The sequence below is a fragment of the Chiloscyllium punctatum genome, chromosome 4, assembly GCF_047496795.1.
Source record: "Chiloscyllium punctatum isolate Juve2018m chromosome 4, sChiPun1.3, whole genome shotgun sequence".
NCBI lineage: Eukaryota > Metazoa > Chordata > Chondrichthyes > Orectolobiformes > Hemiscylliidae > Chiloscyllium > Chiloscyllium punctatum.
Window position 1 is genome coordinate 105,702,421 of NC_092742.1, and position 16,235 is coordinate 105,718,655.

The 16,235-nt window shown below is 42.1% G+C and overlaps 1 protein-coding gene across 10 annotated transcripts in view; it reads left to right on the forward strand.

The window, feature by feature from the left end:
* Positions 1 to 16,235, forward strand: part of LOC140476618 (DDB1- and CUL4-associated factor 4-like) — a 99,682-nt gene that overhangs the window by 61,206 nt on the left and 22,241 nt on the right. For all 10 annotated transcript variants that reach the window (XM_072569497.1, XM_072569495.1, XM_072569501.1 and 7 more), the window contains 2 exons: positions 3,978 to 4,027; positions 12,996 to 13,075. In XM_072569497.1, coding sequence (XP_072425598.1) covers positions 3,978 to 4,027; positions 12,996 to 13,075 — 130 coding nt within the window. The remainder of the gene's footprint in view (positions 1 to 3,977; positions 4,028 to 12,995; positions 13,076 to 16,235) is intronic.

Sequence of the window (16,235 nt, forward strand, 5' to 3'; positions counted from 1 at the left end):
CTTATTTTGTGCTATTGCCTACAGTGGGGAACCTTATCAATCACCTTACTGAAATCCATCTACACCACATCAACCACTTTACCCTCATCCACTTATTTGGTAACCTTCTCAAAGAACACAATACCCTTCACACAACCGTGTTGACTATCCCTAACCAACCTATTCCTCTCTAGATGATTATAAATCCATTCTCTTATAACCCTTTCCAACACTTTACCTACCACCAAAGTAAGACTCACTGGTCTATAATTACCAGGGTTGTCTCTACTCCTTCTTGAACAAGGAGAAATGTTTGCTATCCTCCAGTCTTCTGGCACTATTCCTGTAGACAATGATGACCTAAAGACCAAAGCCAAAGGCCACAATGTTGTGGCCATTACAGAGACTTGGATATCACAGGAGCAGGAATGGTTGTTGGATGTTCCGGGGTTTAGGTGTTTCAAAAGGAATAGAGAGAGAGGGAAGAGAGGTATTGCTAATCAGGGATCGTATCACACCTGCAGAAAGGGAGGCCATGAAGGAGGATTTGACTAGTGAATCAGAATGGGTGGAAATCAGAAACAAGAAAGGAGCAGCCGCTTTATTGGGAGTTTTCTATTGACCCACCCCTCCCCCAGTAGCAACAGAAACATGGAGGGGCAGATTTTGGAAAGGTGCAGACATAATAGGGCTGTTGTTGGTGGTGACTTCAACTTCCCTAATATTGATTGGAACTTCCTCAGTGCAAATAGTTTGGATGGAGCAGACTTTGATAGATATGTCCAGGAAGGATTCCTGACTCAAAATGTAGATAGGCTGACTAGAGGTGAGGCTATATTGGATTTGGTGCTTGCCAACAAACCAGGTCAAGTGTCAGATCTCTTGGTGGGAGAGCATTTCGGTGATAGTGATTACAGCACCCTGACCTTTAATATAGTCATGGAGAGGGATAGGCACAGATGATATGGGAAAATGTTTCATTGGGGGAGGGGGGATTACAATGCTATTAGGCAGGAACTGTGGTGCATAAGTTGGGAGCAGATATTCTCAGGGAAATGCATGACAGAAATGTGGAATGAGCAAGGAACACCTCTTCAAATTATGCTTCCCTCTCCTCAGTGCTCTGCTTGCTAGTTGGCATGAGCAATGGTTCCCACTCTGTAAAGTAATGTACTGGCTTGGGTTGTCTGCTCTTTCTTATCTAATCCTGTAAGAGTTTGACAAGTTGTGAACAACACTTTGGTTTATCAGATAAATGTGTTGTCTTAAATGTGTTGTCAGCCTTCACTTCCAAACTTTCAGTTATCCCCTTCATTGTGCATATAATACGCACTGCTTTCTTACTCATTAGTCTGGAAACATGCTGACTGAGAAAACCTTTCTGTAAATATCTTGGGGATTCTTCCCAATCGTTAACCTTTTACACATTTTCCCCACTGTATCATAGATAATTGCTCCCAGTGATCATTGGGACATAGTTTTGTGGCAGAAAGCCCTGTTCATTACCTTCAGCAATCCCCTTTCTCTCTCTTTGTACTCTCGAAGACCATTAAGTTCCCTTGATGCTGTTCTGCTATTCAGATGGATTAGTCCTGCACTATTCAACCACCAACCTTCGTTCTGTAACCCTTCATTTTCCAAACAAAAAGTTATCAACGCCAAAGCAAGATACGGCAGGCTTTGAAAATCTGAGATTATAAACAGGAATTAGCTAGAAATACTCCTGATTTATCTAACTCAAATTCTGATTAACCACCCCGCCTTATTGAAAACCGTTTCTCTTTATCTACCCCATCAAATCCTCCAATCATCCTCAATATCCAATCTATCCTCATAATTTAATCTTTTTAGACCTGGCATCCAGGATGTGTTGATTCTCTGATCATTCTTGTGGATTTGTGATTTCTGGAGTTTAATAGTGTTCTAGATGGAATTTAACCAGAACACCCAAAGTTTGTAACAGCACTTTGTATTCTAGCTGAGGACTAAACATTTTGATTATTTTGTAGCTCAGAACGTGTAGGCCATTCAGCCCCTTGAATCTACTCTGCTGTTCCAGAATATGGCTGATCATTGACCTTAATGACATATTCCTGCACAATCCCCCAAATTTCTTGATCAGAGTTAGAATTAGCTTTATTGTCACATGTATTCACATGAGAACAGTTGCCAGTTGCCAGTTACAGTGCCATTGTAAGTACCAAGGTATCTAGGCACAGATTCTTAGGGAGAAAAAGTTAGAAAAACAAAGAAGTTAAATGTCCGGCAACATATCTGAAAAATAGAGGAATAAGAGCTCAGTATAGCAGTCCTTCCAATCTAGACCAAGCTGGGCTTTACCTCAAGGTTGGTAGTCTGATCCACTCTTGAGTCCATGCTGGTTTTCACTCTTGCCAATGCCACCTCAGGACAGGAGGTCAAAAGGGAAAAAAAGAGATAAAAAAGAAAAGAAACAGACAGAGTAGACGAAATCCAGTTCCTGAGTCCCACTTCACTGCCATTTTGGAGATACATGTCATTAATATTTTGAAATCTATTGATCTCTGTCTTGAACATACTCAGTGACATAGCCTCCATACTCCTCTGAGGTAGAGAATTCCAAAGATTCACCACCCTCTGAGTGAAAGAATTCCTCCTCATAGAGTCCTACAGCAAGGAGACAGGCCCTTTGGCCCAAACTGGTTCATGCTGATCAAAATGTCTGTGCGTTGTTATCCCCATTTTACTGCACTCGGCCCATATCCTTCTAATTCTTTGCTAACCATGTATTTGTCCAAATGCCTTTTAAATGTTATTAATGTACCCGCCTCAACAACTTGCGCTGGTAGCTTATTCCATATGTACACCATCCTCTGTGTAAAAAACGTTGCCCCTCAGTTTCCCTTTTATTCTTTCCCCTCTAACCTTAAACCAATGCCCTCTTGTCCTCGATTCCCCGACCCTAGGAAAAGGTCTCACCTCAGTCTAAAATGGTTTGCCCCTCATTGTGAGACTGTACCCTGGCTCTAGAACATTCCCATTGCCCTTTCTGCATTCATCTGCCATGCCCTTTAAGAATTTTTGTTTTGTGAGATCGCCTCACATTCTTTGAAACTCTCGGAGTATAGACATACATTTTGCAATCTTTCCCACAATTCCAAGAATCCGGTGAATACCCGCTGCATTCTCTTTGTGAGGTTTATCCTTCATTAGACAAGGAGCCAAAACTGTACACAATATACCCAGGTACTGTCTCAACAGTTTTTTGTACAAGTGGAGCAAGATTTCTTTGCTCCTATATTCAAATTCTGTTGTGATATACCATTTGCCTTTCAGATTGCTTGCTGAACCTGTATGAAATGTTATCACTGTTTTTAGTGAGTGTTGTAGTTGGTTTGTTGAAATTTTAAAGCCTTCTCATCCCCTAGAATAATACTCGGATGTATTGAATGTTTACAGTGGTTAACCTAACATATCCTGCCACTGTTCTCCCGAATTGATTTTTAACTTCCTTCACAATCTCATTGTATTACCCCAGTGCTCTCAGCACTCTTGGTGAAAAGCTTCTCCCCCTCCTTCATTTGGGTCATTGAAAATAAAACATTATTGTCGTACTTAATTTCTGGTAAGTAGAATCTCCTTGATCCCTTGCTGGCCTGGTTTATCTCAGCCATGATCTAAAACTGTTGGATATCATCTTGCTCGGAGGTCTGCAATTTGTCCTAAACACTTCTGTTGCTACCTCGAATGAAATAAGTAGTTTGATCATTCTGAGTTTGTTAAAGAACAATCGCCCATCTCAGCAAATTAAGTTTGTATGGGATTGTTTTATGATTTTGATGATCCCCTGTAGCTGAAGGTGATACAGTACAACAAAAATGGTGACAAGTGTTGTGATTATTTGATCTCATCTACTCTGATAGTAAATAGTATGTTACACTTTTAACTTGTGTTGTGGAAGCTGTTTTAATAAAACAATAGACTTTTCTAACTGTTGCTAATTCTTGCTAATTTTACAGGGGACTGCAGCTTGCTGGGCGTCTCTGAACGGCCGTGATTCTCATGTCTTGTATCCTTGACGATATTTTGAGCTGGTTAATGTCTTCTGATTTAATAACAATTTACTGATCCGCTCTCCAGCAATGGCCATGAAATTAATCCACCTGCCACCAACAGACAATGTGTTAACTCCCGCAGTTTTGTGACTGCTGAGTTTGTTTGCCTTGCGAGTCTTCTCACAATATTGTTTCCTTAGTTAGAAACGTTGCACTTTGCTTCAACAAGGAAGTACAATTGTATTTAAAATTACAAAAATGTTTTTAAAGAGTATTTCAGTAGCATTCAAATTATATGTAGTTTCCTTCGCCCACTTACACAACCTGAAAGGAAGGTAAGTGACTGCTCTAAAAACTTACCTCATGAATAGGTGAAGTAGTATATTTGGGTGGTTGTGTTACCTTAAACACTACTTAGGTAGTGTCTCCCACCCTCTTTGGGAATTTAGAATAGGGGGAATAGAGGTTAGGGCAGTTGGATGTTCCTTCTGCAGAATGTGGGAGGTAAGGGTCACCACTAGTGTCCCTGCTGACTTCATCTGCGGGAAGTGCACCCAACCTCAAAAACCATGTTAGGGAGCTGGAGCTGATGAACTTCAGATCATTCAGGAGGGGGAGGGGGTTACTGAGAGGAGTTACAGGGAGGGAGTCACTTCAGGTACAAGGAGGCAGATGGGTTAGAGTCGGTGACAGAAAGGGAACCAGCAGATAGTGCAGGCCGTTCCCCTCAATAACAATTATACTGTTTTGGATACTGTTGCGGGGGATCGATCTACTAAGGGTAAGCCGTGTGGGGTACAGATCTCTGGCACAGGGTCTGTTCCTGTTGCTCAGAAGGGAAAGAGGGGGAGAGGAGCAGAGCATTAGTGGTTGGGGATTACATAGTTAGGGGACAGATAGGAGGTTCTGTGGGAACGAGAGAGACTCACGGTTGATTCGTTGCTTCCCAGGTGCCAGGGTTCGTGATGTCTTGGATCGTGTTTTTGGGATCCTTGGGGGGAGGGGTGGCAGCCCCAAATCATGGTGCACATAGGTACCAATGACATAGGTAGGAAGAGAGATGGGGATTTAAGGCAGAAATTAAGGGGGCTAGGGTGGAAGCTTAGAGCAAAACAAACAGAGTTGTTATCTCTGGATTCTTACCCATACCACGTGCCAGTGAGGTGAGGAATAGGGAGAGAGAGGAGTTGAATATGTGGCTAGAGGGAGGGTTTTGTATTCCTGGATAATTGGGGCTCGTTCTGGGGTAGGTGGGACCTCTACAAACAGGATGCTCTACACCTGAACCAGAGGGGTACCAATATCCTGCGGGGGAGGAGGGGGGTGTGTGAAATTTGCTAATACTCTTCAGGAGGGTTTCAACTAATTCAGCAGGGGATGGGAACCTAAATTGCAGTTTCCAGGAGTTTGAGAGTAGTGAGATCAGAAATAAGGTTTCAAGGTAGCAAGAGTGCACCAACAAGCAGGAAGGTGGTTTGAAATGTGTCGACCAGGAGCATCCGGAATAAGGTGGATGAACTTACAGCAGAGTTGGTACCCGGGATTTTGATGTTGTGACCATTTTAGAGACATGAATGGTTGCTGTACCTGTCAGGCAGGGAGGAAGTGGTCGAACGAGAAGGCCGTGGTTTACTAAAGAAGTTGAATCTCTTGTCAAGAGGAGGAAGAACGCTTATGTTAGTATGAGATGTGAAGGCTCAATTAGAGCACTTGAGAGTTAAAAGTTAGCCAGGAAAGACCTAAAGAGAGAGCTAAGAAGAGCCAGGAGGGGACATGAGAAATCTTTGGCAGTTAGGATCAAGAAAAACCCTTAAGCTTTCTGTAGGTATGTCAGGAATAAAAGAATGACGAGAGTAAGATTAGGGCCAATCACGGATAGTAGTGGGAACTTGTGCGTGGAGTCCGAGGAGATAAGAGAAGCGCCAAATGAATATTTTTCGTCAGTATTCACACTGAAAAAAGACAATGTTGTAGAGGAGAATACTAAGATACAGGCTGCTAGACTAGATGGGATTGAAATGCATAAGGAGGAGGTGTTAGCAATTCTGGAAATGTGAAAATAGATAAGCCCCCTCTACCGGATGTGATTCATTCTCTGGGAAGCCAGGGAGTAGATTGCAGAGCCTTTGTTTTTGATCTTTATGTCATCATTTCTGACACTATTCATGTAGAAAGACTGGAGGACAGCAAATGTCCCTTGGTTCAAGATGTGGAATAGAGACAACCCTGATAATTATAGACCAGTGAGCCTTACGTCGGTTGTGTGTAAAGTGTTGGAAAAGGTTATAAGAGGATAGGTTTTATAATCATAGAGAAAGGAGTACTTTTAGTAGGGATAGAGTCAACACTGTTTTGTGAAGCATAGGTCATGTGTCACAAACCTTATTAAGTTCTTTGAGAAGGTGACCAAACAGGTAGATGGGGATAAAGTGGTTCATGTGGTGCATATGGATTTCAGTAAGGTTTGATAAGTTCCCCATGGGAGGCTATTGCACAAAATATGGAAGCATGAGATTGAGGGTGATTTTCCTGTATGGATCAGAAATTGGCTAGCTGAAAGAAGACAGAGTGGTGGCTGATGGGAAATATTCATCCAGGAGTTCAGTTCCTAGTGGCGTACTGCAGGGATCTGTTTTGGACCTGGATGAGGGTGTAGAAGGATGGGTTAGTAAATCTGTGGATGACACTAAGGTCAGTGGAGTTGTGGATAGTGCCGAAGGATGATGCAGGGACATTGATAAGCTGCAGAGCTGGGCTGAGAGTTGGCAAATGGAGTTTAGGTAGATAGATTATATAGATTCCCTACAGTGTGGAAACAGACCCTTTGGCCCAACAAGTCCACACCAAACCTCCGAAGAGTAACCCATCCAGACCCATTTCCCTCTGACTAATGCACCTGGCACTACGGGCAATTTAGCATTGGCCAATCCGCATGATCTGCATATCTTTGGACTGTGGGAGGAAACCCACGCAGACGCAGGGAGAATGTGCAAACTCCTCTCAGACAGTCACCCCAAGGCTGGAATCGAACCTAGGTCCCTGGTGCTGTGAGGCTGCAGTGCTAACCACTGAGCCACTGTGCAGTGCTAATGCGGAAAAGTGTGAGGTAATTTACATTGGAAGGAGCAACAGCAATAACGTGTACTGGTCTAATGATAAGATTCTTGCTGGTGTAGATGAGCAGAGAAATCTTGGTGTCCGTGTATAAAGATCCCTGAAAGTTGCCACCCAGGTTGAAAGAGTTATTATGAAGGCATATGCTGTGTTAGCTTTTATTGCTGGAGGGATTGAGTTTCAGAGCCAAGAGGTCATATTGCAGCTGTACAAAATGCTGGTGCGGCTGCACTTGGAGTATTGCATACAGTTCTGGTCACCGCAGTATAGAAAGGGTGTGGAAGCTTTTTAAAGGGTTCAGAGCAGATTTACTACAATGTTGTCTGGTGTGGAGGGAAGTTCTTAAGAGGAAAGGAGGAGGTATTTGAGGCTGTTTTCATGGGAGACAAAAAAGGTTGAGAGGTGACTTAATTGTGATATACAAGATAATCAGAGGGTTAGATAGGGTGGACAGGGAGAGCCTTTTTCTTTGGATGGTGATGGCGAGCACGAGGGGACATAGCTTTAAATTGAAATGTGATAGATGTAGGACAGATCTCAGAGTGCAGTAAGGGTGTGGAACGCCCTGCCTGCAACAGTAGTAGACTTGCCAACTTTAAGGGCATTTAAATGGTCATTGGATAAACATATGGATGAGAATTGAATAGTGTAGGTTAGATGGGCTTCAGATTGGTTTCATAGGTCATTGCAACATCGAGGGCCGAAGGGCCTGTACTGCGCTGGAATGTTCTATGTTCTATGATTTGCCTCTTCGCTTGTTTGTTTATTAATGCCTATTGTGTATCCAAGTTTGCAGTTGGCTTGAGGACGTACAACCTTCATTGATGGTGTGGGTAAAAAGTTATTATCCCTTTCCAGAGCCACAGGGAGTGCTGGTCACATGCCCCCAAAGCATATATCAATAATTTCCCTTACTCTTTCTAAACATTTACTTAATTGTGTCACAAGATTATCTCTGTTTTTGCAATTTTGCAACTCCATTTCAACAACTTATGTCAACACCATCCCATCCACCAAGCTGGTGATCTCTTCAGGAGATCACCAACTTTGTGTTTAGATATGGTCTTCTCATCACAAATCCATTTGGGAGTTTTTTTAATTTTGTGAATTATTGTGGCTATTCTTTGTGATGGATTTGTCTTAATCCAGGTGGGCAAATCTTTTTATTTTGCACATTGAGTCATAGAGATGTACAGCATGGAAACAGACCCTTCGGTCCAAACTGTCCATGCCGACCAGATATCCCAACCCAATCTAGTCCCACCTGCCAGCACCCGGCCCATATCCCGGCAAACCCTTCCTATTAATATACTCATCCAGATGTCTCTTAAATGTTGCAATTGTACCAGCCTCCACCACATCCTCTGGCAGCTCATTCCATACACTTACCATCCTCTGCTTGAACAAGTTGCCCCTTAGGTCATTTTTATATCTTTCCCCCCTCGCCCTATGCCCTCTAGTTCTGGACTCCCCGACAACATTAAGCTTTGTTTAAACATAAACATTGAATCTATATGTGGAGCACTCAACTATTCTGCAATCTCACCCATGCATGCATCTTCAATAGTGGAAAGTGAAGCACCAGAGGCTGAGGAAATCATATTCCCTGCAGCAGAGTGAATTTTTGCCTAGTTTAGTCGTTAGGGAGAAAGTATCCATGCAAATATATTCAAGTGACCAACAATAAATATATTGTTGACCCTTGAAAATATAATTCACAAATCTTCTCTGTTAGTTTGCATGGCTTATTTGCCTAGACCTGGTTCTGATATTCTCAATGTGTCCTGGTTTCCTGAGTTACTGTCAGGCATTGACCTTAACACGGATTGTTTTTTCTTTAATTTGGCTTTGTTTAGTTATCTTCTATAACAAGGAATTTGCTATAAGTACAAGCGCTTTAAGTAGCTGTCCAGTGAGCCTTCAACCATTGAAGTTGAAGATTGACAATAAATAGTTTAAATAATACACCTGCTTTTGGCCAGATTGGTGGATGAAACCATTTGCAGAGACAGATTTATACACTTTTTGATGGGGACAGAGTTTCTGGATTATCCACAGAAGAGCGTAAGCTGAATTGCAGACATTCAAGTAAAAAGTTAGGCGGAGAAAAAAACATGAATATAGTGGTTAAGAGTAGTGGGATGACACTTGAGGATTGGTTGGGAAGAGTGGATGTTACATCTGCAAAATCAAAGTAATTGAGTGGCACCTAGCATAAAGAACTGAAAACTCTCAAAAGGAAAGGGAGCTGTTATTAAGAAATCCTGCTAAAATGAGAAAAAAAGATGGAAGAAGCATTTTGTAGCGCTAAATGCAAAAAAAAACTGACGTGATTTGAGATGGGAAAGAGTAACGTTAACATCAATTTAATTGTGCCAACGATGCTACTGCGTGAGATGAGAGCAGCAATAAACAGGATTACTCACAAGATTCATGTAAAAACATCGGAAAGAATGCAGCATCAATGTTTATTAAGTTGTGCAAAGATATTTGCTGATCAGGAGAATTGCTAGAGGAATTTATGCTAACAACAATGATCAACCTGAGGAAGAAACTTGAAGTCATGCTGATACTCTGACATTTTGTACAATTTAGTCTGATTGCCCATGCATCAAAGACTGTGGTGAGAATTCCCGCCAAGTGAGTTGAAAGATGTAGAATTACATGGGAGATGGTCCGTTTGAATCCTCAGTAGGAAGGGGAGTGAAAGAAGCTCTCAGTATTATAAGAATAATTGAGTGAACTCAGTTTAGCATTTGGACAGGAATTATTTGTTTTGTAGATTTTGGGAAAGTGCTTAATTGGGTTAACTAGATAGTGCTAACAGTGCTAACAGCCAGAGTGAACTGGAAGGATAAATAACTTTATAAGAAACCTGTACATGGAAAAGGCAGTGACAGAAGCCAATGGGGAGTCTGAACCATAACTGCAAGGTTACTGTTTATCACTTACCCTCTTCAATGTCCAAACAGAAGCAGTGATTAAATAAATGTTTAGGAATACAGGATCTATTGTTAAGACTAAGAGAGGGAGTTTGAATATAACATCAGTTGCATTAGCAAATGATAAAGCACAGTCATATATAGTGTCATACAGCACATAAACAGACCCTTTGATCCAACTTGTCCATGCTGACCAGTTTCCAAAACCAAATTTCCCATTTGTCTGCGTTTTTCCCATATCCCTCCAACTGTAGCAAGCAGAGAAGAAATTGTAACAGATACTACTCCAGTAACAGCATGCATGAAAGTGAAAGTCAAATGAAGGTGAACATTGACAAACCAAAGTGATGCATATCTCAAAACCACGGGTGACACAGTGGTTAGCGCCGCTGCCTCATTACACCAGGGAGCCAGGATCAATTCCAGCCTCGTGCGACTGTCTGTGTGGAATTTGTACATTCTCCCCATGTCTGCGTGGGTTTCCGCTGGGTGTTCTGCCAGTAAGGATACTGGCCCATTCTGGTTCAGATGCAGCTTGTATGGATCCTGTGTAACCCAGAAACTGTCCCAATGGTCCAAAAATCTAAAGCTCTCCTTCCTACATCATCCTTTTAGTTATATATTCTTCAGATCGATCTTCCTGTCATGGAGTCAGTGGCATGTGGCACTGAAAGTAATCCAGCGATTACAGCCTTAGCAGTCGTCTTTAATCTACTATTTAACTCTAAATTTGTGCTGCAGGACCTCATTGCTTTTCTGAACCTATGTTATTGGTACCAACATGTATCATGACTGCTGGCTGTTCATCCTACCCCATCAGAGTGCTGTGCAGCCACTCTGAGACATCCCTGACCCTGGAGGAAACTCGCATTTAAGAACAAAAATGCGAATGCTGGAAATCTGAAATAAAAACAGAATTAGCTAGAGAAACTCAGCAGGTCTGGAAGGAACTGAAGAGAGAAATCAGTTAATGTTTCGTATTCAATAACCTTTCTTCAAAACTCCATTCAAGAGTCTCATTTGCTGCCACAGCACCCCCTGTCGGTTCCCCTCACACTTGAGTTCCCTGTACTAGAGCTCTCCCATTCGTTTTCCTCCCCAGCTGTGCAATGAAGCAAACTGTGGTGCTACAAACCAAGCTGTTACTGCTTTCCCTCCACCTCCACCAAACAGTATTAAATGTGGTACACCTGGTTGAAAGGGGGATAATCACAAGGGACTCTTGCACTAACTGCCCTGGCTACTTGTCTTTCCTGGCAGTCACTCAACTATTTTCTGTCTGTGTAGCCCTTACTGCTGATGTGACCAGCTCGCTAAATCTGCTATCCATGGCATTCTGAATTGGTGCCAGATATGGTGACTTAGAACACTTTACATTGTATGTTTTTGTAAAAGTACTAGTGATAATAAGTTAAGATTTTCTGTTCTGTTATGTATGCTCCATAGTGAGTCCATCTGCAGCTTCATGCAGCAAGCCAAGAGCTGAACACACTTTCTGCCTATTTGGTCATTGGAAGTATCCCTGATTTTCCACAGATTGCAGGAGGTGCATTCCATAGGGCCAAGTCCTGCTCGTGTGAACTTTATTAATTACCAATCCAAACAATAAACTAGAAGCCAGTTACTCAACCCTCCGAGTACTCAGCAGATCTTTTCTCTTTCTTTTTTTCTCTCTCTCTCTTTCTTTCTAACAAACTACAAAAATAAAGACTTTGCATGATGTCTCCCTTAGATATAACCCTCTTGGTACCTAAAGCTGGATCCTAAGTGGCCAGTCAGCATGATCAGAATGATGTTTAAAAAAACTTTTAAACTTTATTTTTATCTCTCAACATGCTGCTGCCTCACAGGCTCCGGTCCGAGACTTCTGCTGCCCAGTGAATAGGCTCACAGACCCATTGGTTTTGATTTTTAATGCAACCGTAATCACCCAGTTAGCTGCTTCCACTTACCCTGCATCACTTTTATGAACCCTGACATCACCTCAGGAGCTCTGGGATTCAGTGAAGGTTCCATCTGCTGCTCTCCCGCTGCTGCTGTAACCGAGCTTGATCTGGGCCGCACCCCTCAGGTTCTTATCAGGAAACCTGACAACTGCCGTTCACACTCCCAGTCTGCTGTGCTCGTCTCCTCTCCCCATTCTGCTCCAACTGATTGCTATTGAGAAAAGGCACTAACTGTGCAGGGCACATATTAAGAAGAAATGGCCTGGTATGAGATATCATGGAGGGAAACTTCAAGGAAAACCATAAAGGAAGCGCATGTTCCATGATTTGAAAATGAAAAGAAATTATTGGAATTGCCAGAGGATAGAAACTGAGCCAAGAACCTGCCTTTGGATAGAGCACAGCTGATAGGAGATACGTTGAACAACCTCACTCTTCGCATTTCTTTGGTTATCTGGAAAGCATTATTGCTATTGAATTCCTGTGGGGCTGAAACTCTCTACTCCAGAGGGCTGTGGAATCTCAGCCTTCTATGTTTAGAGAAGGCAATTGATTGCTGATTACCAATGGTACAAAGGATTATGGGGATTGGGTAAAAGTTATTGAAGCATTTGATCAGTAAGAGACAGTTATCGGACTGAGTGGCTTACTCCTGTTCCTATGCTCCCTATTGAAAAATGTTTGTTGAAGTTAAAGGAGATAATGTTTACAGGGACATCTACCCTTGGTCGTAACATGGTCCAACCAGTCACTTATTGAGGTCTACCCAGATAAAAGCATTCCTTCAGCTCCTTGAGGAAAGGCCTGCTGACGTCAGCTGACTGTCTTTGTGTTCATGAATATGAAATGGTGATAGCCAGAAGGAAAGCAGTATTGTGGAGAGTGATAAATTGAAAATTAATAGCCTACGTTATTCCATTGGTAAATAGAACCTCTTGTGTTCATTGATATATAATTTTCCTTAAACTATACCATGCTAGGCTTTGCCTTTCTGGCAATGCGGACGTACCGGGATGTATTAGCCTACTTCCAACTTCAATCTTCAGTGACTCAAATCCTGGTAGGGATTGTATCAGTATTTATCGTTAATATCATAAAGTTGAATTTTTATGAAAACTGTATTTCTCGACAACTTATTCTCCACCTTTTTTTAAATTTGGATGGACTGCACACTGAATAAGAGGATGTGTGACAAGTGTCATAATCTGTCAAACCAGCGTCATACTGGAGTTTGACTTTCCCTGAAGACATTTTGAAATTAATTTTGTGTATTCACCGTTTGAACCAAAGCATTGGATAATGCTGCCTCCACAGAATTATATTTGCTGTTTATTGGAGCTTGATTGATGGGATCCGCGTGTGTACCTATTTGTTGGTAAAGCTGAAATGTATGGTTCAGGTTTCCAGTCTAGCTTCCTAATACTGAACTATCAACTGAAAAACCAGCAACAAAACAACAGATTTGAATGGAATGTATATGGGAGTGTAGTAGCAAGTTGGATTGGACTGGATTGGACCTGGATTGGACCTGGATTGGACTGGATTGGACCGGACCGGACCTGTACCGAGGCACTGTGAAACGCTTTGTCATGCGAGCAAGATAGGCAGATCACAGAGTTAAATAGCATAGATATGTAAATAATAGATAAACAGCGGTAAAAACAAGAACACAGGTACAGGCGAATGTTAAGTGTTTGTGACTCCATTCAGTATTCTAACAGCATTAGGGTAAAAACTCTTTGAAAACCGGCTGATGCGTGTGTTCAGGCTTCTGTACCTTCTCCCCAGTTAGTGAACAAATGCCTGCACAGCAGTGTATAAACCGAATATAATGTCCCTGGAGGTAGTGATACCAGTGTAGAGACATGTATCACGACATGAGCTGAGGGAGAAGCTTAATCCAGCCAGTTTGCCAGTTTAATATGAAACGTACTTTCTAGAGTAAGGTCATATGGAATAGCTTTCAGTTCAAGGACAACTAGGAATGGTCAAAAAATGCTGGCTTTGTCAGTGACCTCCACATCCCATGAAACAATAAAGGAAACAAGAATGTGGAAGTAAATCAATATGAGTGTACCTGCACCATCAGAATTGCTGAAATGGGTACAAATCAGAAAGAGCTCCACTTTGATGCTGCAATCATTTGTTAATATAGTAAGTTAAAAATCTCACAACACCAGGTTATAGTCCAGCCAGTTTATTTGGAAGCACTAGGTGGTTGCTCCTGAAGAAGGAGCAGCACTCTGAAAGCCAGTACTTCCAAACAAACCTGTTGGACTATAACCTGGTGTTGTGTGAGTTTTGACTTTGTTCACCCCAGTCCACCTCCAAATCGGTAATATATTAGTTTGGGTTGTTTTCTGGTGTCATAAAAGTCTGTTTGTTGACAAATGCTGATGTGAAATGTTACAGCTGATTGTTGAAAGTTTTCCATGTGGACTGTCCCTTGCACAAAAAACTAGTTAGTAGTCCGAGACCGGCAGCTTCCAATGTTCCAGTCTTTTAATTGAATACAAGGAAGACCTAGGCAGCTTTGGCCTGCAGTCTTTTGACTGAAAAGTTCTTGCAAGTGCTGCTCCAAACCAAAACATCTGATCAGGGAGCCTGGTAGTTCTCATCCTATACTAAAAGCATGCACCATTTCTATGAAATCTACACATTACTACAGGGTCTGATATTTTCCTGAGTGCATGTGCCATCTCTAACTTTTGTGTTTCTTCAGTACTGTCATTGAAAATGACTGGTTTTATTTCTCTAAGCCTTTTCTTTTTGTTCTAGTCTTTGCATATTGTTCCTTGTGCATATTTTAAACCATCTTTCAGTCCAGGAGAGTCTCAGAGCAAGAATAGATAATCTGCTAAAACGTCTTCATTATATCTCTTAAAGTTGTCATGTGTTAGTCAAGAAGAACACTAGTAATTGTCATAGAACATAGAACATTACAGCGCAGCTCAGGCCCATCGGCCCTCAATGTTGCGTCGACCTGTGAAACTAATCTGAAGCCTATCGAACCAACACTATTCCACTTTCCTCCAGATGTTTATCCAATGACCATTTAGATGCCCATAAAGTTCACAAGACAACTACTGTTGCAGGCAGGGTGTTCCATGCCCTTACTACTGTCTGAGTAAAGAAACTACCTTTGACATCTGTCCTATATCTACCACCTCTCAATTTAAAGCTATGTCCCCTCATGCTATCAATCACTGTCCAAGAAAAAAGGCTCTCACTGTCCATCCTATCTAACCCTCTGATTATCTTGTATGTCTCAATTAAGTCACCTCTCAACCTTCTCTCTAATAAAAACAGCCTCAAGTCCGTCAGCCTTTCCTCATAAGACCTTCCCTCCATACCAAGCAACATCCTGGTAAATGTCCTCTGCACCCTTTCCAATGCTCCCACATCCTTCCTATAATGCGGCAACCAGAACTGTACACAATGCTCCAAGTGAGGCCGTACCAGAGTTTTGTACAGCTGCAGCATGACCTCATGCCTCAGAAACTGAATCCCTCTGCCAATAAAAGCTAACACACTGTACGCCGCCTTAACAACCCTATCAACCTGGATGGCAAATTTCAGGGATTTATGTACATGGACACTGAGATCTCTCTGCTCATCTACACTACCAAGAATCTTGCCATTAGCCCAGTACTCTGTATTCCAGTTACTTCTTCCAAAGTGAATAACCTCACACCTTTCCATATTAAACTCTATTTGCTGTCTCTCAGCCCAGCTCTGCAGCTTATCTATGCCCCTCTGTAACCTGCAACATCCTTCTGCACTATCCACAACTCCATCAACCTTGGTGTCATCCACAAATTTACTAACCTATCCTTCTATGCCCTCATCCAGGTCACTTATAAAAATGACAAACAGCAGTGACCCCAAAACAGATCCTTGCGGTATACCACTAGTAACTGAACTCCAGGATGAACATTTCCCATCAACCCTCTGTCTTCTTTCAGCTAGCCGATCTCTGATCCAAACAGCTCCAACACCCTCAATCCCATGCCTCCTGTGTTTTCTGCAATAGCCTACCGCAGGGAACCTTATCTCAAACGCCTTACTGAAATCCATATACACCACATCAACCGCTTAACCCTCCTCTACCTGTTTGGTCACCTTCTCAAAGAACTCAATAAGGTTTGTGAGGCACGACCTACCCTTCACCAAACTGTCTTGACTATCCCTAATCAAATTATTTCTTTCTGGATTATTAT